Here is a 24,833-nt window from a genome sequence, read left to right as displayed (position 1 = left end):
CTGCATCACAGCCTGGTATGGAAACACCTATACCTTTTGAATGGGAAAATACTTCAAAAAGTAGTGGATTCGGCCCAGTACATCACAGGTAAAGACCTCCCAACCATTGAGCATGTCTACATGGAATGCTATCGTAGGAAAGCAGCATCTATCATCAGAGGTCCCTACCACCCAAGCCATGCTCTTCTCTCACTGCTGCCATCAGGTAGAAGGTACAAGAGCATCGGAACTCGCACCACTAAGCTCAAGAACAGTTACTACACCTCAACCATCAGGCTCTTGAATAAAAGGGGAAAACCACACTCACTTGCCCCATCATTGAGATGTGTCCTACAACTAAAGATCTCAATTTAAGGACTCTATCTCATTGTCTCATGTTCTCATTATTTATTGCTATTTATTTATATTTGGATTTGCACAATTTGTTGTCTTCTACTCTCTGGTTGATCTTTCATTGAACCTGTATAGTTACTATTCTATAGATTTACCCAGTACCCACAAGAAATTGAATGTCATACTTGTATATGGTAACATAAAATGTACTTTGATACTAAAATTTACTTTGAACTTTGAATGTGTGCCTTCAGGCTCCTATACCACCTCGATGATGGTAGCAATGAGAAGAGAGCAGTTTTGCCAAATTGTTTTTGGTAGAGGGGTCAATATTGTCCTTGCCAGCAAAAAGAATTCCCTCTGTTCCTCTTAGATGATGATGTCTTATTTTTCATTTTGTTTTAGATATACAGCATGATAATAGGCCCTTCCTGTCCAACAAGCCGGCAACACCCAGTTACACCCATATGTCTAATTAACCTACTGAACCGCACGTCTTTGGAAGGTGGGAGGAAGCTGGATCACCCAAATGAAGCCCACATGGACACAGAGAGAGCGTACAAACTTATCACACTCTGGCAGGAATTGAACTTGCTGTAATGGCTTTCTGGTGATCACTGTGCCATCCCAAATGTGAGCTTCTAACTGGCCCTGTTCTGAAGTTCATTTTGAGATGTGGGGCGAGGAATGGCAGGTGGAGTTTTACTTTGACAAGTGTGAGTAATAGAACAACTCAACAGGAGTGCAGGCCTTTCGGCCCAACCAGTCCATGTTGAACCATTTAGTGTCAACATCCTGCATTCGGCCTATATCCCTCTCAGACCCATCCATTCATACAGTAGTGTGCTGCTTTGCAATGCCGACAATCCCCAATTGGGGTTTTCCACCGCTGCCTGCAAGGAGTTTGTACCTTCTCCCCATGGCCACGTTGGATTCCTTTGAGTGGTCCAGTCTCCTCTGTCATTCCAAGGACCCACAGGTTAGGGTTAGTGCGTGCGGCATGGTGCTGGAAGTGGTCCGGCCCCAGTGCAATCTTGGGACTGCGTTTGTTGACACAAACGACGCATTTACTGTATGTGTGGCTAATAAAGCTAACCTTTAAGAATCTTTGCTCTTTATCCAAGTGCTTCATAAATGCTGCTTGTTCTGCATACTCTTCACTCCCTCTCTGAGAAAGAGAGTTAGAATCAGATTTATTATCACTGACGTACTGTTTGTTGTAAAATATGCTGTTTTGCGGCAGCAGTACAGTGCAATACACACAATATACTATAGCATAATGAGAAAATAGTATTAAAAAAGTAAGTAATGTGAAAAGAAAGCAAAAAACAGTGAGGTAATGTTCATTGGTTCAGAAATATGGCAGAGGGAAAGAAGCTGTTCCTAAAACATTGAGTGTGTCTCTTCAGGCTCCTCCATCTCTTTTGTGTTGGTAGCAATGAGAAGAGCGGATGTCCTGGGTAGTGGGGGTCTTTAATGAATGTTGCTGTCTTTTCAACGCTTCGCTCCTTGATGGTGGGAAGGCTGAGTTTACAACCCTCTTCCTTTTGGGTCCTTTTTAATCTTTCCCCTCTCACTCTAAAGTTTTGGACTCTTTTGCCCTGGGAAAAGACTTGCTGTCCACCTCAGCTACACCTCTCATAATTTAAACATTTTTATAAGATTGCCCTAATTCTCTTTAAGTTCCAAGGAATTTGGTAGTTGCAGACTTTGGAAGGGTGGACTTTGCCTGCCCTTCATTTTGAAGAAATTCTAATGCTTCATTTTGGCAAACTTAAACGAGGGCAGGTGTTGCGAGGTAAATTGCAGAGCACTGGAGAGTGATAGAGCAGCGGTCCCCAGCCACCGGGCCGCAAAGCATGTGATACCGGGCCACGAGGAAATGATATGAGTCAGCTGCACCTTTCCTCATTCCCTGTCACGCACTGTTGAACTTGAACATAGGGTTGCCAACTGTCCCGTATTTGCCAGGACATCCCGTATATTGGGCTAAATTGGTTTGTCCCATACGGGACCGCCCTTGTCCTGTATTTCCCCCGCTAATGTAGAGCGTTCCTATGAAACCTTTCGTGCCGAAATGGCGTAAAGCGAAGAAGCAATTACCATTAATTTATATTTGAGTGTTCCCAGACCCAAAAAATAACCTACCAAATCATACCAAATAACACACAAAACCGAAAATAACACTAACATATAGTAAAAGCAGGAAGGATATGATAAGTACATAGCCTATATAAAGTAGAAATAATGTATATACAGTATAGTCGGGAAGATGAAGGCAGAACCGATCTGTGGGGGAAAAAATTTGGCACGTACACACATGCGCACACAGGTGCCCGCGCAAGGTTTCATGGTCATGGTAGTCTTTTCTGGGGTAAAGTGTCCCGGGATTTGACTGCTACTTTTGTCCCTTATTTGGGAGTGAGAAAGTTGGCAACTCTAACAGTAAAAGACATGTTCAGGTGAGTTTAACCCTACTTGAACTGGGGCCCCCCCCCCCCGGCCAGCTGGTCCGCAAGAATATTGTCGATATTAAACCTCCGGAAAGAAAGGTTGGGGACCCTGAGTTAGAGGACAGAGAGATCTAGAGTTACAAGTGTATAGTGTTCTGAAAGTGGCGACATGCAAAAGGTGTTTGGCACTTTTGCCTTTACAATATTCCAAATGCGGTGTGACCTGCTTCTTATAAAGCCTCGATAGTATGTTCTTGCTCTTATCTTCCAGCCGTCTTGAGAAAAAGGTTGGTGGGTGGGGTTTTGGATGGTGTAGAAGATTGTTGTAGGACATAGACTGGATGCAGAGTTGGGCTGAGAAGTGGCAGGTGGAGTTTAACCAGGTAAAGTGAGAAGTGATTCACGTAGAACCGTCAAAGCTGCCATGAAGTTTGTTAGGGTGGTTAAGGAGACGTATGGTGTGTTGGGCTTTCTTAGGGGATTGAGTTTTAAGAGTCACGAGGTAATGTTGCAGCTCTGTAAAACTCTGGTAGACCACATTTGGAGCATCATGTTCAGTTCTGATCGCCTCATTATAGGAAGGATGTGGAAGTTTTAGAAAAGGTGCGGAGGAGATTTACCAGGGTGCTGACTGGATTAAAGAGCAAATCTTATGAGGATAGGTTGAGTAATTTAAGGATCTGTCTCTTTGGATGGAAGGAGGATGAGAAGTGACAAGGTGATAAGGGACATTTCTCCCCAGGGCAGCAGTGTTTAATACAAAGGGGCATACTTGTAAGGTGATTGGAGGGATGTCAGAAGTAGGTTACACAGATATTGGTGGGTGCGTGGATCACACTGCCGGGGTAGTAGAGGCAGATTGGAGGGCAATGTAGGAGGGAAGGATTAGATTGATCTTGGAGCAGGTTAAATGCTTGGCACAATGTTGTGAGCCGAAGGGCCTGTACTGTGCCATAACATTTGATGTTCTGTAAATGTTAACAAGAAAAAATGAAATAGAGGGTTTCCTCTGGCAGTGTAGTATTCCCTTAAGTCCTGTCTGTTTGGAGTGATGTTCTCTTAAATCTTTCCTGCTGACAGTTTGGCACTCCCTCAGTACATCCCCTCCAAGGGTGTCATCCCTTTAAATTTTTTCTCTCCTGACAGAGTAGCTCCCTCTCACCCCACACCTTCTGACACAATGCCTCTGTGCTGCCTACTCCTCTGCTCCTGTTTCGTCCAGCGCAGCCTCTTGTCTGGGTTGGGAGGTGGCTTGCTCCGAATGTAACCTCTGTGTCGTAACCCTCTCCTCCCTTTGTTCTTGGTCTGTAGCAACAAACCAGTGGTTCATCCCCGCAGTGCGAGGAGATATCCCCCCGGGGTGCGCTGCCTACGGCTTTGTTTGCGATGGTACCCGCCTGCTGGTCTTCGGGGGGATGGTGGAGTATGGAAAGTACAGCAACGACCTCTACGAGTTGCAGGTACGGGCAGGGGTTAGGGTGTTCATGGAGCGATGGCATCTGCCTGCTGACTTCACGTTTTGTTGCTTAACATTCTCACCTTTCTTCCTTCCTCTCCGTGTTTCTGAATTAATATTCCCCTTGCTTTCTCTCTGATCCCTTCCTGCATCCTCTCACCAACACTTTTGAGTATTGTAACACATGGAGGAACTCAGCAGGTCAGGCAGCATCTGTGGAGAAGACTGAACAGGACCGAGACTCTTCATTAAGACCGGAATCTGATTTCTACCCGCTTCCTTTCCAGTCCTGAAGAAGGGTCTCGGCCCGAAATGTCGACTGTTCATTCCCCTCCACAGCTGCTGCCTGACCTGCTGAGTTCCTTCAACATTTTGTGTGCATCGTGAAAGTGTTCCAGCATCTCCAGGATCTTGTGTGTCTCTGCTCTTCTCGTTGTGCAGGCGAGCCGGTGGGAGTGGAAGAAGCTCAAGCCCAAACCCCCCAAGAACGGGTCTCTGCCGTGCCCACGCTTGGGCCACAGCTTTTCCCTGGTGGGAAATAAGTGCTACCTATTTGGGGGTCTGGCCAACGACAGCGAGGACCCCAAAAACAACATTCCACGGTAAGACTGCCGGAGGGGGCAGGTTCTACACACCTTCACATTCCCAGTTGAATTATATTTTATTAACGACAGTGCCTTAAGCCTGGTTTATACTTCTGCGTTAACTGGACGCCGTAACCTATGCAAGTGGCCTACGTGCGTTGTGAGCATCTATACTTGTGCGTTGTTGTGTCTGCGTCGCTCGGCAATTCGCGCACGTCACGCATGCGCACTCACCTGCCCACGCAAGGTTTCATGGTCATGGTAGTCTCGGGGTAAACAAGTTTAAAGCGAGCGTCTTTTTTCGTGTGAAATGTGTCCACCATAATTTCAGGGGTCTGTAAAGCTTTATGGAAAGCATTGCAGCCAGAGTTCCTTCCCCGCCCTTCAGTCACCCAATGGGAAGCTATTGCAGCGTAGGATGATCAGCGATGCTACCAGGCGGACCAGTCACAGTTGTTGCATTCTGGGTTGCCGTGACGCGCGGTTACATTTGGGGAGAGGTGCGCGTCGCAGCAACGCAAGCTGTCGCATGGGGCAGGGTTTGCAACGACGCAGACCTTACGGCAACGCGTTGATGCAGAAGTATAAGCCAGGATTTAGACTTTTGCACAGCACTGTAGCAATTATATGTATTGCACGGTACTGCTGTTGCAGAAAAAACAAATTTCATGACATACAATTGCAAGAAAAAATTTTGTGAACCCTTTGCAATTACCTGGTTTTCTGCATTATTACTCATAAGATGTGGCCTGATCTTCATCTGAGACAGAATAATAGACAAACAGCACCCCCTCCACCACCCTCCTCACCTATCACCTGCTGCCTTGTGCTCCTCCCCTTTCACCCCTACCACCTTATTCTGGCTTCTGCCCCTCCCATTCCAGCCCCAATGAAGAATTATGGTCTGAAACTTCAAATAAAATAAATTATTCCTCTCCATAGATGCTACCTGACTTGCAGAGTTCCTCCAGAATTTTGTGTGTGTAGTTATTCTTCTGAAATGCACATCTTTGAAATCTACAAGAATACCAGATAACACGAAGCACATTCTCAGGGGTGGGTGGTCTTCAGTGTAGTGAGTGTGGGTGTGAGGTATGGAGTGAGCTCCGTCCCAGAGCCCGGACAGCTGAAGGCCCTGGTGTCCGTGATCCCAAGGTTTGAGATGGAGGAGAACTGAGATCCAAGAGGGTTCTGGTGGTTACAAATGGGGAGGGGTGTGGGGGCTGGGAAGGGTTATAGAGATGGTGAGGAGTGTATTAGAGGGTAGGGTCACAGAGATGGGGAGGAGAGTAGGGACCAGAGAGGTTCATAGAGATGGAAGGGTGTAAGGACTAGAGGGGGTTACAGAGATGGTGAGGGAGTGTTATGGAGGGAGGCGGTCTCAGAGACAGGGCCAGAGACCTATACGAAGAAGGGGAAGAGTGCAGGTTCTGGAAGCATTCTGGCTGCTCTTTATCCCCCTCCCCCTCCATCCTGACCCAGTGAGGTCTGTACCCTCTGCACTATCCTGTCCCACTGAAGATTGTCCTGCCCACCCTCCAACTTGCCTCCTCACCCTCGTACTGTTCCCCACTCCAACTCCCCCATCACAGTGTCGACGGTTAGCAGGCACGAGCTGCAGGAGACTGTGGACCCAGTGTTGGTGAATAGATCACTGTCAGTCGGTGTGGACTCGTCACCGTGTCCGCGTCACAAGTTTCTACCAAATGTACCTTGGTAAAGTCTCTCTGTTTCCATTCTCCAAGCATCTCTGAACGTATTGTGTGTGTGTGTGTGTGTGTGTGTGTGTGTGTGTGTGTTTCTCTCTCCTTTTCCTGATTATTCCAATTTCTCCCACCTCACCCAGATATTTGAATGACGTTTATGTTCTGGAGCTGAGGCCAGGATCGGGGGTGGTGAGCTGGGACAACCCCATCACCTATGGGGTGCTGCCTCCGCCACGGGAGTCCCACACGGCTGTCATCTACACTGACAAAGACTCAAAAAACTCCAGGCTGATCATCTATGGAGGAATGAGTGGCTGTCGTCTCGGTGACCTCTGGACCCTGGACATTGGTAAGATCCCAGTGGGTTTTATTCCTTGCCACTCTGCCTTCTTGGGTCTGGGGGTGAGGGGGGGGTTTGGGGTTATGCATCACCTTCACCCAGGTGCATTGCACCAATTTTGATGATGATGGGATTGAGTGATAGGACTGTGAGAAAGGAACTTTACTCTGTGGCTGACCCCGGGAGTGTATGATGCGGTGCTGTAGAGGGATCTTCGCTCTCTGTCTGACCCTGAAGTGTGTGATGAGATAGTGTAGATGGAATTTTATCCTGTCTGACCCTGGGAGTGTGTGATGGGACGGTGTGTAGGGAGCTTCACTCTGGGTCTGACACTGGAAATGTGTGATGGGACGGTGTGGAGGGAGCTTCACTCTGGGTCTGACACTGGAAATGCGTGATGGGACGGTGTGGAGGGAGCTTCACTCTGGGTCTGACACTGGAAATGTGTGATGGGACGGTGTGGAGGGAGCTTCACTCTGGGTCTGACACTGGAAATGCGTGATGGGACGGTGTGGAGGGAGCTTCACTCTGGGTCTGACACTGGAAATGTGTGATGGGACGGTGTGGAGGGAGTTTCACCCTGTGCCTGACCCTGGGAGTGTTTGATGGGACAGTGTGGAGGGAGCTTCACCCTGTACCTGACCCTGGCACTATGTCATGGCCGTGGGTACTCCATTGTGTAATCGAAGAGGGCAGGAAGGATGGTGAGTGCAGACTTGGCACAGATCGCAATCTCAGTGGAACCGTTAAACCTCCCTCTTGCAGACACCCTGACGTGGGACAAGCCAAATGTGAATGGTGTCTCTCCGCTCCCCCGCAGTTTGCATTCGGCCACCACCATCGGCAACAAGTAAGTTATTCTACTCGTTCTCGCGTGCTGCAGTCCATTGTTAGTGAACAAAATGAAGAGAATTGAGCCATTGGGCCCATCAAGTCTGCTCTGCCATTCTATCAGTTTTTAGTCCTATTTACCCCTCTTGCCAATCAAGAAGCTATCCATCTTTACCTTTGTCACACCAGTGGTTTACCTTTGTCACACCAGTGGTTTGGTCTCCATAACATCTGTGGTAACGAATTCCACAGATTCACCATAGTCTGACTGAAGAAATTCTTCCTCATTTCTCTTCTAAAAAGAGATCACTTTATTCTGAGGCTGTGCCCTTTGTCCCAGACTCTCCTTCGTCCTTTTCCTGTGCTTTCTGTACATTTCAGTGAGATTCCTCTACCCCTCCGCCAATCATTCCGAACTCCACTGAGTCATCAAATGCCCCTCATATCTTTCTGCCCCATTCCTCTTGGTTGTTCTTTCTACATCCTCCTTGCTCTCTGTCGCTGCTTTCTGACAAGCAACCCTTCAGGTACACGAAATATCCTGCAGATCCTGGAAACCCTGAGCAACACTCACAAAACTCAAACTGAAGGTTGCTAAGAAGGTGCATGGTGTGTTTCCTCTTCATTGTTCAGGGGATCCGGTTCAAGATCCAAGAGATAATGCTCCAGCTCTGGTTAGACCACACTTTGAATATTGTGTCCAGTTCTGGTTGCCTTATTATAAGAAGGATGTGGAAGTTCTAGAGAAGGAGCAAAGGAGATTTGCAAGACTGCTGCCTGGATTGGAGAGCATTTGCTATGAGGTCAATCACAAATGAGAAATTCTGCAGATTCTGAAAATTCAAGCACTAAGTTTACCAGTTCTGTTGAAGGGTATCGGCCTGAAACGATGACTGTTTACTCTTTTCTATAGATGCTGCCTGGCCTGCTGAGTTCTTCCAGCATTTTGTGTGAGTGTGTGTGTGTTGCTATGAGGTCAAGTTGAGCGAACTAGGGCTTTTCTCTCTGGAGTGATGGAGGATGAGGTGACTAAGAGGTGTACAAGGTGATGAGAGGCATAGATCGAGTGGACAGCCAGAGATCTTTTCCCAGAGTGGCAATGGCTAATACAAGGAGGGATAGTTTTAAGGTGATTTGAGGAAAGTACACGGGAGATGCCCAAGGTGAGTTCTTTATACAGTATGGTAAGTTCATTGACTGGTAGGGGTGGTGGTAGAGGCAGGTACTTTAGGAGCATTTAAGAATATCCTTGAGGGCCAGCTGGTGGCTCAATGACATGGCTGGATCCGGGAACGGAGGTTCCCGGGTTGGAAACCAGTCAGGTCCGCTCCTGAGTATGCTTTCCATCCGTGCTGGGTTCAGTGTCGAGATCGCAACTCGACCTCGTAAAGTAAAGGGAAAAATACTGCGAAATGTCTATGTGAGGAGTGGCACGCCACACAGTCTCTCTCTCGCTCGCTCCGCACCTTGTAAAAGCCATGAAAAAGACATAATCACGGACGCACGCACAGGTTCTCACACACGCAGGCACAAGCCAAAAAAAAGAATATCTTTGACAGGTAGGTGGATAAAAGAAAAATGGACGGCTATGTTGGAAGGAAGAGTTAGATTGATCTTGGAGTAGTTTAAAGGTCAGCACACCATCATGGGCTGAAGGGCCTGTACTGTTCTCTGTTCTATGATCCAAAATGCTGGAGGAATTCAGCAGGTCAGGTAGCTTCTAAACAGTTGTGTTTTGGGCCGAGACCTTTTATCAGGACTGGAAAGGGAGAGAGTAGAAGCCGGAATATAATGTGGGGAGGGGTGTGGTGTGAAAGGAGGGAGTACAAGCTGGCAGGTTAGGATGGGGGAAAGAGTGATGAGGAAAGAAGCTGGGAGGGGATAAGTGGAAGAGGTAAAGGGCTGAAGAAGAGTGAATCTGATAGGAGAGGAGAGTGGACCATGGGAGAAAAGGAATGATGTAGCAAACCAGTGGGAAGTGAAAGTAGAAAAATGGTGAGAGGGTTGCTTCCAACCTGATGGCATGAACATCAATTTTTTTTCTCCTTTTTTTAAAACTTCCAGTAATTGCCACCCTATCGTTTTTCATTCTCCACCTTGTTACCCATCTGCTTCCCTGTCCTCATGCCCTGCCCATCTCCCCACACCGCCTTATTCTGGCTTCTAATCTCCTTCCTTTCCAGTCCTGATGAAGAGTCTTGACCCGTAACGTTGACAGTTTATTCTGCTCCGTAGATGCTCTCTTGAACTCTGTGTGTGTGTGTGTGGCCTTCCGGGAGCCTACCCATTCTCCTGCTCAGTCCACGCAGCACGGCTCAGAGAGGCACCGTGGCTCCCTGTTTGCAGGGGGTGCGGGGAGAGTAGTGATTATTGTTTTGTGAAGGGGAGATAACGCCTGCTAGATTCTGATGTTTTTAATCCAAGTTTCTTTTAGAAATTAGGAAAGAGGCACAAAACCTGTAGCTTCACAGTTGTTTTATTAAACATTAATGGAACAAAGTTAAACAACATATCAATGCAGTTACAAAGAAGACACGACAGTGGCTATATTTCATTAGGAGTTTGAGGAGTTTTGGTATATCACCAAAGACACTCGCAAATTCCTACAGATATGCTGTGCAGGGCATTCTAACTGGCTGTATCACCATCTGGTTTGGGTGGGGGGAAGAGGTGGCTACTGCGCAGTATCGAAATAAGCTTCAGAAAGTTGTAAAGTCAATCATATTCAAATAATGCAGCTCCAGAGAAGCTTTCAGAGCTTTCCAGAATCATACAAATGTAACCACTAGGGGGCACGCTGAACAACTGCGTATACATTCTGTGACCACTGGGAAACATACTGAACGGTTTGTTATGTGCCGTGTTGTATAACGTGGACGATTATGGTCTTTCCATGACCGTGAATGTTCTTGGCAAATCTTTCTCCAGCCGTTTCAATACTCTTTAGAGAGTGCCTGGCGTCAGTGGTCGCGTAACCAGGACTTGTGATATATACTGGCTGCTCATACGACCGTCCACCACCTGCTCCCATGGCTTCACGTGACCATAGTGTGGTGGGGGGGGGGTGCTAAGTAGGTGCTGCATCTTGCTTGAGGATGACCTACAGATTAGCGGAGGGAAGGAGCACCTTACACTCTTCCTTTGGCAGAGACCTAGCTCCACCCTGCCACCATATACTAAACAGTTACACGTAGATACATAGTTATATTAAAAAAACACTAGCAAGTAATATGTTAAGCTGCTAAGGAAATAACAATTAGCAGTGTAATCTAACACTCCCCCCCCCCCCCAACAATCCAGAAGGCGGTGAGTTGCTGGTTCACTGGAAGGATAAGAAAATCTTTCTGAGGTTGTACCAGGCTTTGATAAGTTTGATTCAGAACCCTGCATTGGTTCAAGTTCCATGTTTATTGTTGTCGGCATTCATACCCAGGGTATAAACGTCATGAAAATTAGCTTTTTGCATCAGCAGCACAGTGCATTACCAACTCAAATTAGAATTGGGCTTAATGTTGCTGGCATATGTGCTGAAATTTGTTGTTTCTGCAAAAGCAGTACAATGTAATGCATAGTAAATATATATATATATAAAATAGTTAAATGTCTAGTGCAAAAAAAGTAGTGAAGAAGTATTCATGGGCTCATTGTCCATTCAGAAATTTGATGGTGGAGGGGTCAAAGCCTTTCCTGAATCGTTGAGTGTGTTCCTTCAGGCTCCTGTACCTCCTTCCCTGGTGATGGGGGTATTTAATCATGGATGCTGCCTTTTTGGGGCATCACTCCTTGAATCTGTCCTGGATGCTGCAGAGGCTAGTGCCCATGATGGAGCTGACTGAGTTCACAGCTTTCTGCAGCTTATTTCGACCCTGTGCAGTGCCCTGCACCCCCACCTCCCCCATACAGTGTAACAGTGATGCAGCCAGTTAGAAAGCTCTCCACAGTAACCTGTAGAAATTTATGAGTGTCTTTGGTGATACACCAACTCTCCTCAAACTCCGAATGAAATATAGCTGCTGTTGTGCTTTCTTTGTAACTGTCTACTGTGATGTATTGGACCTACAATAGATCCTCAGATGCTGATGCCCAGGAACTTGAAATTGCTCATTCTTTCCACTTCTGATGACGACCCAAATTAAATAAAGTAATTTAAATTAGAAATGGTTTACATGACCATAAGGCATAGAATTAGCATTAGGCCATACGACCCATCAAGCTGCTCCACCATTCCATCATGGCTGATTTATTGTTCCTGTCAACCTCTGCTCAAAGTATATGTAATGATTTGGCCTCCACAGCCACTTGTGGCAATGAACTACAGATTCAGCACTGAAAGATATTCTTCTCGTCTCTGTTCTAAAATGGATGTTGTATCTGGAGGCTGTCCCTTCTGGTCCTAGAAACCCCCTGCCCCGCTATTGACAGAATAAAACTAAATGTAATGACTTTAGTGCTGGTTGAGGGAAATGTAGGCCCAGGTAGGGTTAGGGTTTTTCAGGTCTGTTCGACAACTAGGTGGCAGTGGGAAGATGCTGTCATTGAATCCTGAAGTGTGGGTCTTTAGTTTCCTCTTTCTCCTTCCTGATGGTAGCAATGAGAACATGGCATGGCCCAGACAGTGAACATTACCGATGACCAGTTCTGGTCCAACCACGTGGAAACTACGGCCGTGAAAGCTCGGAAACCTCTTCTTTCTCAGGAGTCTAATGACATTTGGCGTGAAGCTGTTGATGAATGAGGGATGTCACCTATCTGAGATGGTGCTTCTGGCAGATGCCCACTTGGAGAGTTGGTCCTGCGAATTGGCTGCGTGCAACACTCTCAACTTCCTGACCAGTCGGTCAGGATAGGCAGCAGCACCTCAGCCATGATTATTCTCAACGCTGGTGCTCCATAATATTGCGTCCTCAACCTCCCCCTCCCCCCGCCCAACTCTACTCCCTCTATAGTCAGACTGCATGGCCAGATTCTCCTCTCACTCTAGCTACAACAGCTGCCATGGAGCCTTACAGTTAACCGAGGGGTTCATGGTTCATGGTTGGGAACCCCTGTTGTCAAAACAGCTGACATGGACCACCAACACCTCGCTGCCTGTAAAAAAGGCACAACAAAGACTCTTCTTCCTCAGAAAGCTGAAACAGGCCAAACTCCCACAAAAGCTGTTGCTTAACTTCTACAGAAGCACAATTGAAACCATCCTGACCAACAGCGCCACCGTGTGGTATGCCAGCTGCACAGCCTCTGAGCGACAAGACCTGCATCGAGTGGTGAAGGCAGCCCAGCGAATTGTCAGGATGGAGCTCCCAGGACTGGACACCATCTATTCCAGCAGACTCAGGAGGAAAGCAATCAGCATAACCAGAGACACCACACACCCCGGCCACTCCCTGTTTGACCCACTGCCGTCCAGCAAAAGGTTCAGGACACTAAAAGCCAGAACGAACAGACTGAGGAACAGCTTCTATCCCAGAGCTGTGGCCTCCATCACAGCACTCCCACAGAACAATGACTGAAACTGTGAGCACACACACACACAAGCACTCAAGTCCTTGCACTAACAGCACTTTGTGCATTACTGTATATTCTGGTGCTGCTGCAACTTATTTTCTGCTACTTATCTATTTAATACTGTTTTTCTATTACTGTCTTGTTTCGATCTACCGCTTTATTTAATTGCCTGAGAGGAAGCCAAACAGAGTTTCATTGTGCCTATGTATAATGACAATTCAATTCTACAAGTTTGCAGATGGTACCACTGCAGTGGGCTGTATCTCAAATAACAATGAGCTGGACTACAGGAGAGCTAGAGAGCTTGGTGACGTGGTGTCTTGATGACAACCTTTTCCTCAATCGCAACAAAACCAAAGAGCAGTTCATTGCCTTCAGGAAGGGGGACGGTGCACATGCTCTTGTCCACATCAGTGTTGCTGAGAAGGTTGAGAGCTCAACTTTCTAGGAGTGAGCATCACCAATACCCTGTCCTAATCCAAGCACATCGCCATCGCAGTGAGGAAATCTTACAGACGCCTCCACTTCCTTGGGAAACTAAAGAAACCTGGCATGTCTTCGTCATTCCTTATCACATTTTATCGATGCTCCATACAAAACATCTTATCTGGATGCATAATGGTTTGGTACGGCAGCTGCTGTGCTCGTGACGGCAAGAAACCGCATAGAGTTGTGGACACAGCGCAGCACATCACAGAAACCAGCCTCCCCTCCATAGACCCTGTCAATAATTCTCACTATCTCAGCATAATCAAAGATTGTACCCACCCTGGGCATTCTCTCTTCTCTGCTCTTCTATCGGACAAAGGCTACAAAAGCCTGAAAGCACGTCCCAGCTTCTTCCCTGTTGTTATCAATCTCTTAATAGTTCCTAAGTACAAAAAGATGGCCTCTTGACCTCACGAGATCTTGCACCTTATTGTGACCCTGCAGTCCATTTCTTTCTGTTTCTCTGTAGCTGTTGCACTTTATTCCACATGGTTTGTATTTTACCTTGTTCTGCCTCAGCGCTCTGTGTAATGACCTGATCTGTATGAACAGTATGCAAGACAAGCTTTTCACTGTATCTCAGTACATGTGACAATAATAGACCAAATCTGATTCTTGTGATTCTGTGCATTGGAGTTTGAATACCAGCCTGTGATGCAACCAATTAGAATGTGTTCCACTGCACATCTTCAGCAGTTCCTCAGTGCAGCAAACCGACCGAATCTCCTTAAACTTGGATACTAACTAGGAAAAAGACTCATTGCAACTTTCCTTCCTCTCCCGCTGAGTTCATCTGATTCAGATAATGCTCACGTACCCCTTTACACTTCCTCTAATTGTTTCCCTATTTATCTGGTCTTGCTTGTGCTTTTCCCATCCTGTTACGTGCAATTTTATCATCACCTGAAGGACTTGGCAGACTTAATTCTACCCCTCAACCATCGTGCTCTTGAACCAGAAGGGATAACTTCACTCACTCCAACACTGAACTGTTCCCACAACTGTGGGTTAAAGTTCAAGGACACTTCATCTCATGTTCTCACTATTGCTTATTTATTTCTTTTTTTTTGTATTTGCAGCTTGTCTTTTGCACATGGGTTGCTTGTCTTGTGTGTAATTTTTTATTAATTCTGTGGTTTTTTTGTGTCTACCCTGCCTACAAGAAAATGAATCTCAGGGTAGTATATGGTGACATATATGTACCTCAATTATAAATTTATTTCAACTTTGCACTGTTACAGTTGTAGAGTATGATCTTTTTTTTAGGAGATGTAGCATGAAGTAGGCCCTTCTAGCCCTTTGAAGTGTGCTACCCAGCAACCCCTGATCTAACCCGAACTTAATCACAGGACAATTTGCAATGACTGGTTAACCTACTGGTACACCTTTGGGGAGTGTGTACAAACTGGAGCATCCGTGGAGAGCCCACGCGTTCCACGAGGAGGACTCTTTCCAGGTGACACCGGAGTTGAACTCACCGAGCCGTAATAGCATCATGCTAACTGCTACGCTACTGTGGTGTCATGCGGGGAGTCCGAATGACAACAGATCATTAGGATTAGCTGCTTTTACTAAGAGGCATCAGCCACTGTACACGTTGGGCAGTTTATGGTGCGGACCTACAAACCCGGTCTGTCGAGACTAAAATGTGCGCACTTAGGAAGTCTGTGCGTAACGGGAGAGAGCCCTCCACGCATAGGAGGCCCAACCGATTCACTGTGCGATCAATCGGTCACACGTGCACTTGCCACATTCAAGATCAAGGTTATAGTCATCTGTCTGTACAGATGTACAACCAAACGAAAAAAAACGTTTCACGGACCACAGACCACTATCTGAGAGTGGCCTCATCGTGGCAGTAGAGGAGGCTGTGTACTGACAATACAGAATGGGAAGTCGATTTGAAAACAGCACCAACGGAAATCCTTCCTTTTGCGCTGGGTGGAGCGAAGGTGTTATGTGTCAACTCGGCTTCCCCTCACCTGGTCTCACCCATTTCCTGCCAGCTTGTAGTTCAAGTTTAAGATTATCATCCTCTCATTGTATATGTGTACAAACAAATGAAGCAATGATCCTCCAGACCACAGTGCACCCACAAAACATGTGTCACACACAACACGTGTCCAAAATATTATACTATAAATAAATTAGCAAAATATAATTAAAAATGCACAGTAAACAGCTCACTGTCCTAGTGATGAGACTTGGTGGTGGTAGGGTGTTCATTAGTCTCATGGCCTGAGGGAAGAAGCTGTTACCCAGTCTGGCCGTCCTAGTCCTGATGCTCCTGTACATCCTCCCTGATGGTAGTGGGTCAAAGAGATTGTGGGCTGAGTGGCAGGGATCTCCAATGATACCTCTCTCCCTCCCCCAAGATGTATGTGTTTGGCGGTTGGGTGCCTCTGTATAACAATACCTCTCCCTCCCCCAGGATGTACGTGTTTGGCGGTTGGGTGCCTCTCGTCATGGATGACGTGAAGGTGGCCACGCACGAGAAGGAGTGGAAGTGTACCAACACACTGGCCAGTCTCAATCTGGGTAGGTACCGCAAGCCTTCCCCACCACACTTACCAGTCATCCCTCTCCCCAGAACCTCACACCTATGACCCTGCTGCCCTCTCCCAACCCCTTTACCCCTCTTCCCACTTCCCCTTCAAACTCATCCCTCAACTCTCATTCCTCCCTCCTCAGCCCCCTCATTCCCCCTCCTCCCACTCTCCCCTCAAACCCCTCTCCACTGTCCTTACAAGCTCGCTCCCCTCTCATCCCTCTTAAGCACTCCAATCTCCCCCCTCAAACCACTCCTCACCTCCCCTTCAACTTTGCCCTTCTCTCAGTCCCCTCAACCACCTCCAACCTCCCCCATCGCTCACTCATCCTCTCAGCCTCCTCCCGCATCCCCCTTCAATTCCTTCATTCTCACTCCCCTCTTAGCCCCCTCCCAATCTTCCCGTTCAACCCCTCAACTTCCTCTCCCACCTCTCCCTTCAACTCCCCCAAAACTTGCTCCCCCATCCCCTTGACCAATCAGAACCCTCCCCCACCCACCTAAACCTCAGCCTATCTCTGTCCTCTGTGATTTTATACGACTCTGTAAGATCAGCCATCCGTCTCCTGTGCTTCATGGAATAAAGTCCCAACCTCGCTCTGTAACTAAATTCCTTGAGTCTCTGCAACAACCTTGTAAATCTCCTCTCCACTCTTTCCTTGGTGGCGGGGTGGAACTACAGCTCTGCTGAAGGAGTCGTAAGGTGCTCCTTCCTCCACTACCCTGCAGTTCACCCTGGGGCAAGGTGTAGCACCTGCTTAGCCTCCCCGATCAGGGTCACATGAAGCCATGGGAGCGGTTGGTTCATATCACATGCCCTGTTTATGCAACTGCTGAAGGCAGGCAGACAATCTCTGAAGAGTATTGATAATGGCTGGGGGTCATCCTTCTTGTAAAGACACTGCCCAGAAAAAGGGAATAGCAAATCACTTCTGTTGAAGAATTTGCCAAGACCTATCATGTTATGGAAAGATCACGATCGGCCACGTCTTACGACATGGCACGTAATGAATGAACTCTTACCGGCTTATTAACTGCATTCCTACAGCATGGTGACTAAAACTGTGTATAATACTCTAAGGGCAGACACCTCTGACATCCAATTCCCCGAAGCCATCACACCTGTCCCAATTTCTCTGCTGCTGCCACCCCTCACCCTGTCATTGCTTCATTGCTGCCTGCGGGATCTTGCCATGCGCACCCTGATGGGAGGTTGGAGTGGTGGTGTGGTGGGAGGGAGGGGAAACAGCTCCCTCGATTGGACACCCAGAGCATGCACAAGCGTGACTAACGGACCTCTCCCCTCACCTCCTGCGCCAGACACGATGACATGGGAGCCGGTCATCATGGAGACGCAGGAGGACAACTTACCCCGGGCGCGGGCAGGGCACTGCTCAGTGGCTGTGAATTCCAGGCTGTACATCTGGAGTGGCCGGGACGGATATCGAAAAGCCTGGAACAATCAAGTATGCTGTAAAGATCTCTGGTACCTGGAGACAGGTAGGGTGGAGCTGATGTTTGCTCAACTTTGTTCCTCTTTGACTTTCTCCCTCCTGTTTCTGTCCAACCTCCACCCCCACTCCCATCTCGAGCCAGCCTCCGTTTCCAACTTCACTCTTCACCTTATCCAATCTTCCCTCTCACTCATCTCCCATGTATAATCTGCCTGTCCACTTCCAACCCCCTCCACCTCTACCCCTCTCTGGTTCTAAGGGATGATACCTCACAGTTCCAGCGACTCTGTTTCGATCCCGTCTTCTGTGTGTGTGTGTTTTCCTCCCACGCACAACGTGGGTTAATTGACTGCAGTAAATTCTCTCCCCCACCCCCATGTGTGGGTGAGGGGTATAATCTAGGCTGTGTGTGGGGTATGAGCAACAATGAAATTGGTTGGAGGATGATTGGCATTAAAACAGGAGGGACTGATAGGCTAAAGGGCCGGTTTCCATTCTGTAGTGTCCTTTCCTCCATGTCTCTGCTTTTTAACATGGCTACTTGTCTCAACTGGATGGCTGTCTGAGGTGAGGTTGGTTCTCACTCCCTCTCTGTCTGTGTTTAAGGGATGGGAAGAGGGGAAACCATCTGAATTGGGGGCTAAGAGGGGAGACTACTGTATTGGAGTGGTGAGCCTCCCCCCTAGAATAGAGGGGGAGTTGACCCTCCCCCACCCCCCGCCATCGGGAGGGGTGCGGAAAAGGTGGGAAACCCGTGTATTGGGACCTGGGAGAGGGAAGCTAGACAAGCCACCTTCTGAAGTTCTTCCCACATGGAGAGAAGAGAAGGGATTGGAGTGAGGCCCTCTCTGTCCGAGCCTCTCCCAGGATCGCTCTGTTCCTCCATGTCCCATCGCTATAAACTGGTGTATCTTCAGTTGACTGGAACCTGAGCTCCAGAACTCCCTCCCTAACCCCCTCCACGTTGCCTTCCAAGAAATGGGAGGGGATGCGAGCGAAGTGAAGCTGCGGGATGGGGTGAAGGAACAAATACAACAGAGCAGGTGAAGAAAGAGGTGTGGAGGCGTCTCCCTGTCACCTTCTGGCCAAGGGGTGAGGGGGCTGTCTTTCTCTGCCTCCTCACAGCCTTAGCGGGGTCCCCCACCTCCCTCTCAGGGTTTGCTAGTCACACATGTCCCTCAATGCAGGGGTCTCATCCCTCCCCATTTCTTCCCCCATCCCCCAACACAATACAGGATTCTGTGGGTTGCCGGGTCAGGTTGTTGGACCGAAGGGCTGATGTAGGAGCTCAGCAGGTTGAATGGCGACTGTGGAGGGAAAGGAACCGTTGACATTTCAGGTTCAGAGTTCAGAGGGAATTGGGCCATCTGCAGGAGGAATGGCGATAGTTTAAAAGGGCATTTCGGTGGGCATTGGCTGAAGTGCCTGTTTCCGTGTTGTATGACTCTGACTCTTACAACTCTTCCGGTATCTGATTATTTGAAAATCCTGTTCAGTTGGGCATCTGGCTCACTCAGCACTGACAAAGGTCTGGTCCCCCTTTCATTCACCCCACATTCCCATTCAGACTCTAGCACAGATAGGCACACTGGGGGAGCAGAGGTTGTGGAAACGTTGGAGTGGGGGGTGCGGACACAGCAGGACAGACGCGGGGGCAGACTTGGCGGGCACTTTTCAACGGTTAATTAACCCCGTACGTGAGAGCAAACCAAAGGTCAGAATCGAACCCGCTATCTGGAGCCATGAGGCGGCAGCATTCTCCCTGCTCCACTTTACAGTTCCTTGAGCCCTCTCTGCTGTCAGCCCGACTCCTCCCCATGGGAACAGGCACTTTCCCTGCCTCAGGGGGTTGCCCTGTCTTAGTTTATTCACCAAGTCCTGCTCTTCCCCACAAGTGAAATGGGGACACCTCTTTTACTCTTATTGGGAAGAGAGAGAGAGCCTGTGGTATGTCGAATTACTTGGTGAATGAGTAGTCTTTGGGGTACTACAAGTCTGTGGCTTTATTGATGCTTTACTGCATGCTTGAGTGCTCGGTGGAGGGTGCAGATGCTTTTATCGTTGCTTTGCTGCTGGTTATGTATGGGAGGGGCTTTGGGGTTCTAACATTTAACTCATTCACTCTTTGGGGCACTCCTCTGTTTTCATGGATGTTTGCGAAGAAAAAGAACTTCACGATATATATTGTATACATTTCTCTGACATTAGATGTACCTATTGAAAGCTATTGAATTGCAAATGTGACCATAATTCCCACCCCCCCCCCAACGCTACCTCTTTTGGAATTTCAAAGCCCCCCCTCTCCATTATACAACCTAATGTAACTCTGAAGATTCTTGCGAACAAAAAAAAAGTCAACATGAGTGGGATCGAAATTTTCATTGTGACCGGGAAGGCATCTTGGTCGGCCTTGAGGAATTGGGCCAAAGGACCTAATTTTGTGGGGTGAGGTATATAAGGAATGAGGGGGAGAAAGACCATGACGTAAAACCAGAATTGGGTCTATCTGCTCCGCCATTCCATCATGGTTGATTTATTATCCTTCTCAACCCCATTTTCGTGCCTTCTCCCTGTAACCTTTGCCCTGACTAATCCAAACATGTTGGGGGAGGCGAGTGTAGTTAGTTAGTGCAGTATGAATCTATGCTGTTGGGTTGGTAGTTAGTGGTGTTAGGTAGGTAGCACACAGGAGACCTGTGCACGAACCTGACAAGGAGGATTGGCTGTGGGTTACCTCTATCGAGTGGTGACCCTAATTCCAGATAAATCCCACTCCCCCTGACTCTCTCTCTCTTTTTCTCTCTCGGCAGAGCGACCGCCAGCTCCTTCTCGGGTACAGCTGGTCCGGGCCAACACCAACTCACTGGAAGTGAGCTGGGGTTCGGTGCCGACGGCCGACTCCTACCTCCTGCAGCTGCAGAAATATGACCTCCCGGCGGCTGCTGCCGCCTCCCCTGCCCCGCAGCCCCTCCCTTCCGTCCCCGCCGGGCAGCCGAAGAGTCCGGCCCCTGCCTCGGCGGCCCCTGCTCCACCTGCCCAGCAGCCCGGGGTGCCAGCACCCAGCTCGTCTCTGGCTGCTGCCACCCTGGCTCCATCCCAGACTCTACTGGGCAGCGCCACTGCTGTCCGGGCACCAGGTGAGTCCGCTGTCTGTGCTACGTGGGGCGGCTTGTAACAGGCTCCTGGTCTGGGTGGTGGGTGTTGTAATGGGCCTGTACTAAGGGTTCATAAGGTTTGTAATGCTTTTGTATTCTGGGTTTGTAAAGAAGAGATTTCACTGGGACCTTGATTTGAGGTGTGCAATCGGCCCATTTCCCAGGGGATGTAATAAGCAAGTAATACAGGGATAGTACTGGTACCTTAATCTAGGAGGTTGGCGTTGCAGTGGGGTGACGTGCTGGGTGCTGGGGCAGGGGGAAGTAACCGAATTTTAAATCGGTCAGGGTAGCAACAGAGATGTGGAGTTGTTAGGCGGTCAGTCCTGGGTCACCAGGTGAGAGGACCAGAATGCACGGGTACTTGGTAATAGACAAACATGGGAGTGTGTGACAGAAACACCAGGGCGAAGGGTGTAGCTTGCGTTATGGAGGATGAATGGGGTAGGGTGGTGTCACCACATCTATAATTTCCCTCCCGCTCTTAAACTCTGTCTCCTCTCCTTCCCTCTGCCCTTCCTCCCTTCTTAACAGGAACGCCGGCTGTGCTCCGCGTGGCCTCCCCACAGTCCGCAGCCGTGCTGACTAGTGGTACATCCCTGATCACGGTGCGTCAGGCAGGGCCGCAGGTCAGGCCGCCCACCCCCGCCACCACCTTATCTACGGGGGTCCGGATGGTTGTGTCTGCGCAGGGAACCCAAAACGTGGTAAGTCCTGCTGTCTGTGTGTCCGCTGTCCTCACCGCTGCGGGATGTCACAAAGCTGCCCGAGGGAGACCCAGTTCACACCCACAACAACCCCACCCCACACCCCCATCTATCTGCGCTCAGTCTCTTCCCAACCCCCAGTCTGTCTCTGGATGTTTGTGCGTGTTTGTGTATGTGTGAGTCTGTGTGTATGTGTGAGTTTGTGTGTACATGTGTCTGAGTGTGTGCGCAAACCTCTGATACCTCACTTCCCGCACTGTTTTGAGGGATACATCTCCCCATTCTCCACTGAACGACAAATGGTTTCTTTTTCCTCCCCCGCCTCCACCGCTCCCCCCCTCACTGCTTCCCTCCCCTCCCTCCCCCCACCTTTCCTCCTCCCGTCCCTTCCCTCTCCCTGCCTAACCCCCACTCCTCCCCCTCCCCCACCCCCACCCCTCCCCTTCCTCTCCCCACCCCTCCCCTACCTCCTGCCCCCCCACCGCTCCCCTTCCCCACCCCTCCTCTTGCTCCCCTCCCTTCCCCCACCGCGCTCCCCTCCCCCGCACCCTCCCCTACCTCCTTCCCCCCACCCCTCCCCATCTCCCTCCCCCCTCCCCTGCACCACTCCCCTCCCTCCCTCCTCCCACAGCAGACGATAGGCGGCAGTACACAGATGAGTGGGATGGCGGCTTTGGCTGCTGCAGCCGCGGCCACGCAGAAGATCTCACCCACCACCATCTCCACCGTGCTGGGGGTCCCTGGTTCCACCACAATCAAAACAGTGGCCGTGGCCCCCGCATCCACTCTGCCCACTACCGTCAAGATGTCTTCCTCTCCCGTTATGGTAGGTGGACTTGTGTTGGTGGTGTCTCTGTCCCAGTCCGTCCCTCCTTCCGTCCTCGTGTGTATGTGTGTGTGTGTGTGTGTGTGTGTGTGTCTGAGAGCAAGAGGGACATTATTCCTGTGTGTGAGTGCAAGAGAGAGGGAGACCCTGTGTGTATGTGTGCGTGTGTATGAGAGAGGGTACCTACGTGTTAGAGGGCAATAGGGACATTGTTTCCGTGTGTGAGTGTGAGAGAGAGAGGGAGGAACACACATTGTTGCTCAGTGTGGGTGCATGGAGGTGTGTGCGTATCTGAGTGGGGTTGTGTGTGTCTGCGTGTGAGTATGGGTGTGTGGTGTCAGTGTGAGCCATTGCCCATTTGTACCACGTCTTTAATCTAGTGCATCATTCAGCCCACACTAAGCTGCTTTCCCTCCTCCTCGCAGGTGAGCAACCCAGCCACACGGATGCTGAAGTCGGCAGCAGCGCAGGTGGGAACTTCGGGCACCACCGCCTCCCCCATGAGGCCAATAATCACGGTCCACAAGTCGGGCACGGTAACGGTGGCACAGCAGGCCCAGGTGGTGACAACGGTGGTGGCAGGGGTCACCAAAACCATCACCCTGGTGAAGAGCCCCATCTCCATGACCGGTAGCAGTGCCCTGGTAACTCTTTCTCTATCTTTCTCTCTGCCCCTCTCTCTCCCCCTGCGACCCCCCCCCGCCCCTCGCCATCGCACGCGCCCACTCTCTCCGTCCTGCTTTCCCCTGCTGGCTTCTCGCTGTCGCACTCACCCGCTCCCTCTCTCTCTTCGTTGTACTCACCCACTCTCTCTCTCTCTCTCTCTCTCTCTCTCTCTCGCTCTGACTGTCGCGCGCTCTGTCGCTGCTTAGCTCACTCTCGCGCGCTCTCTCGTGTGCTGTCTTGGTGTAACGCTCGCACACTCTCTCCCACTGTCACGCTGTCTGTCTCTCTATCTCTCTGTCTCTCTCTGTCTCTCTCTCTCTCTCTGTCTCTCTCTCTATCTCGCTCTCTATCGAACTCTCTCTTGCTCTCTGTCGTACTGTCTCGCTCTCACACTTTTTCTCTAGCGTGCTCTCTCCAGCACATGCGCTCTAGCTCTCATTCTCTCTCTCGCTTTCTTGCTGTCTCTGCCATGCTCTCTCACACTATCTCTAGCACGCGCCCTCTCGCTCTCTTGCTCTGGCCATCGCGCTCGCGCTCCCTCTCCCTCACTCTGTCACGCGCTCCCTCTGTGTCTGTCGAACTCTCTCCCTCTCTGTCTGATGAACTCTCTGTCCCTCCCTGTCTGTCGAACTCTCTCTTGCTCTCTCTCCCTCCCTGTCTGTCGAACTGGCTCTCCCTCCCTGTCTGTCGAACTCTTGCTCTCCCTCCCTGTCTGTCGAATTCTTGCTCTCCCTCCCTGTCTGTCGAACTCTTGCTCTCCCTCCCTATCTGTCGAACTCCCTCTTGTGCATGCGCACGCTCTCTCTCTCTCGAACTCTCAGTCTCTGTCTGTTGAACTCTCTCTTGCTTTCTGTAGCATGCATGCGCTCTCTCGCTTCCTCTTGCTCTGTCTGTCGCACGCGCTCCCTCTCTCACTCTCTTGCTCTGTCGCCGCTCTGTTTTTGTAGCGCTCGCACGCACGCTCTCATGTTCTTGCTCTGGCTGTCGCGCACACCCTCTCGTTCTGTCGCAGTTGTGCTCGCACTCTCCCCCTCTCATTCTCTCCCTCTGTAGCATGCGCGCGCACTCTCTCTACCTCTGTAGTGTGCGCTCTCTCTCTCTCTCTCTCTCTCTCGCTCTCGCACACTCTGTCTCTCTCTTGCTGTCACGTTTTCTCTCACTCTGGCTGTTGCGCTCGTGCTGTCTGTCACAGTTGCGCTCTCTCTCTCTGTTGCATGCTCGCGCTCTCTCACTCCCACTCTCGGTATCGCACTCGTGCTCTCCCCCGTCGCTAGCTTCACTCACGCTCTCTTTCACTCTAGCTGTGGCGCGCTCTCTATCTCTCGCTCTGGCTGTCGCGCACGCTCTCTCGCTCCCTCTCTGTAGCATGCGCTTTCTCTCTCCAGCGTGTGCTTACGCTCTCTCACTCTCTCTATTGTTCTGGCTCTCGCTCTGGCTGTCACGCGCTCTCTTGCTCTCTCCCTCTCTGTAGCGCGCACTCTTTCTCTGTTGCTCTGGCTCTCATGCACTCTCTCACTCCCCCTTTGACGCGCACTCTCTCCCTCTCTGTAGCACGCACTTTCTCTCTCTCTCTAGCACCTGCGCGTTCTCTCTCACACTCTCTCTCTTGCTCTGGCTCGCGCTCTCTCTCTCTCACTCTCGCGTTGCGGTCTCGCTGTGGCTGTCACTTGCAGTCACGCTTGCTCTATCTTGCTGTCTTGCTTGCTCCCTGTTGTGCACTTTGTCTTGGTGTCATACTCGTGCTCGCTCTCACTGTCATGCATTCATTTTCATTCTCTCT

The 24,833-nt window shown here is 49.7% G+C and overlaps 1 protein-coding gene across 3 annotated transcripts in view; it reads left to right on the top strand.

Annotated features, from left to right (window-relative positions):
- hcfc1b (host cell factor C1b) overlaps positions 1 to 24,833 on the top strand; it is a 99,507-nt gene that overhangs the window by 38,608 nt on the left and 36,066 nt on the right. The window contains exons 2-11 of one of the 3 annotated variants that reach the window (XM_063034692.1): positions 4,098 to 4,246; positions 4,684 to 4,844; positions 6,673 to 6,881; positions 7,638 to 7,722; positions 16,129 to 16,235; positions 17,566 to 17,745; positions 20,510 to 20,836; positions 21,389 to 21,561; positions 22,196 to 22,387; positions 22,813 to 23,031. In XM_063034692.1, the coding sequence (XP_062890762.1) occupies positions 4,098 to 4,246; positions 4,684 to 4,844; positions 6,673 to 6,881; positions 7,638 to 7,722; positions 16,129 to 16,235; positions 17,566 to 17,745; positions 20,510 to 20,836; positions 21,389 to 21,561; positions 22,196 to 22,387; positions 22,813 to 23,031 (1,802 nt within the window). Of the gene's footprint in view, positions 1 to 4,097; positions 4,247 to 4,683; positions 4,845 to 6,672; positions 6,882 to 7,637; positions 7,723 to 16,128; positions 16,236 to 17,565; positions 17,746 to 20,509; positions 20,837 to 21,388; positions 21,562 to 22,192; positions 22,388 to 22,812; positions 23,032 to 24,833 lie in introns of all 3 variants that reach the window. The other 2 variants (XM_063034691.1, XM_063034693.1) reach the window with 2 other exon arrangements.

Source organism: Mobula hypostoma, chromosome 28 (assembly GCF_963921235.1).
Source record: "Mobula hypostoma chromosome 28, sMobHyp1.1, whole genome shotgun sequence".
Taxonomy (NCBI): Eukaryota; Metazoa; Chordata; class Chondrichthyes; order Myliobatiformes; family Myliobatidae; genus Mobula; species Mobula hypostoma.
Note: the sequence above shows the minus strand (reverse complement) of the source record. Positions and strands in the feature narration are given on the sequence as shown.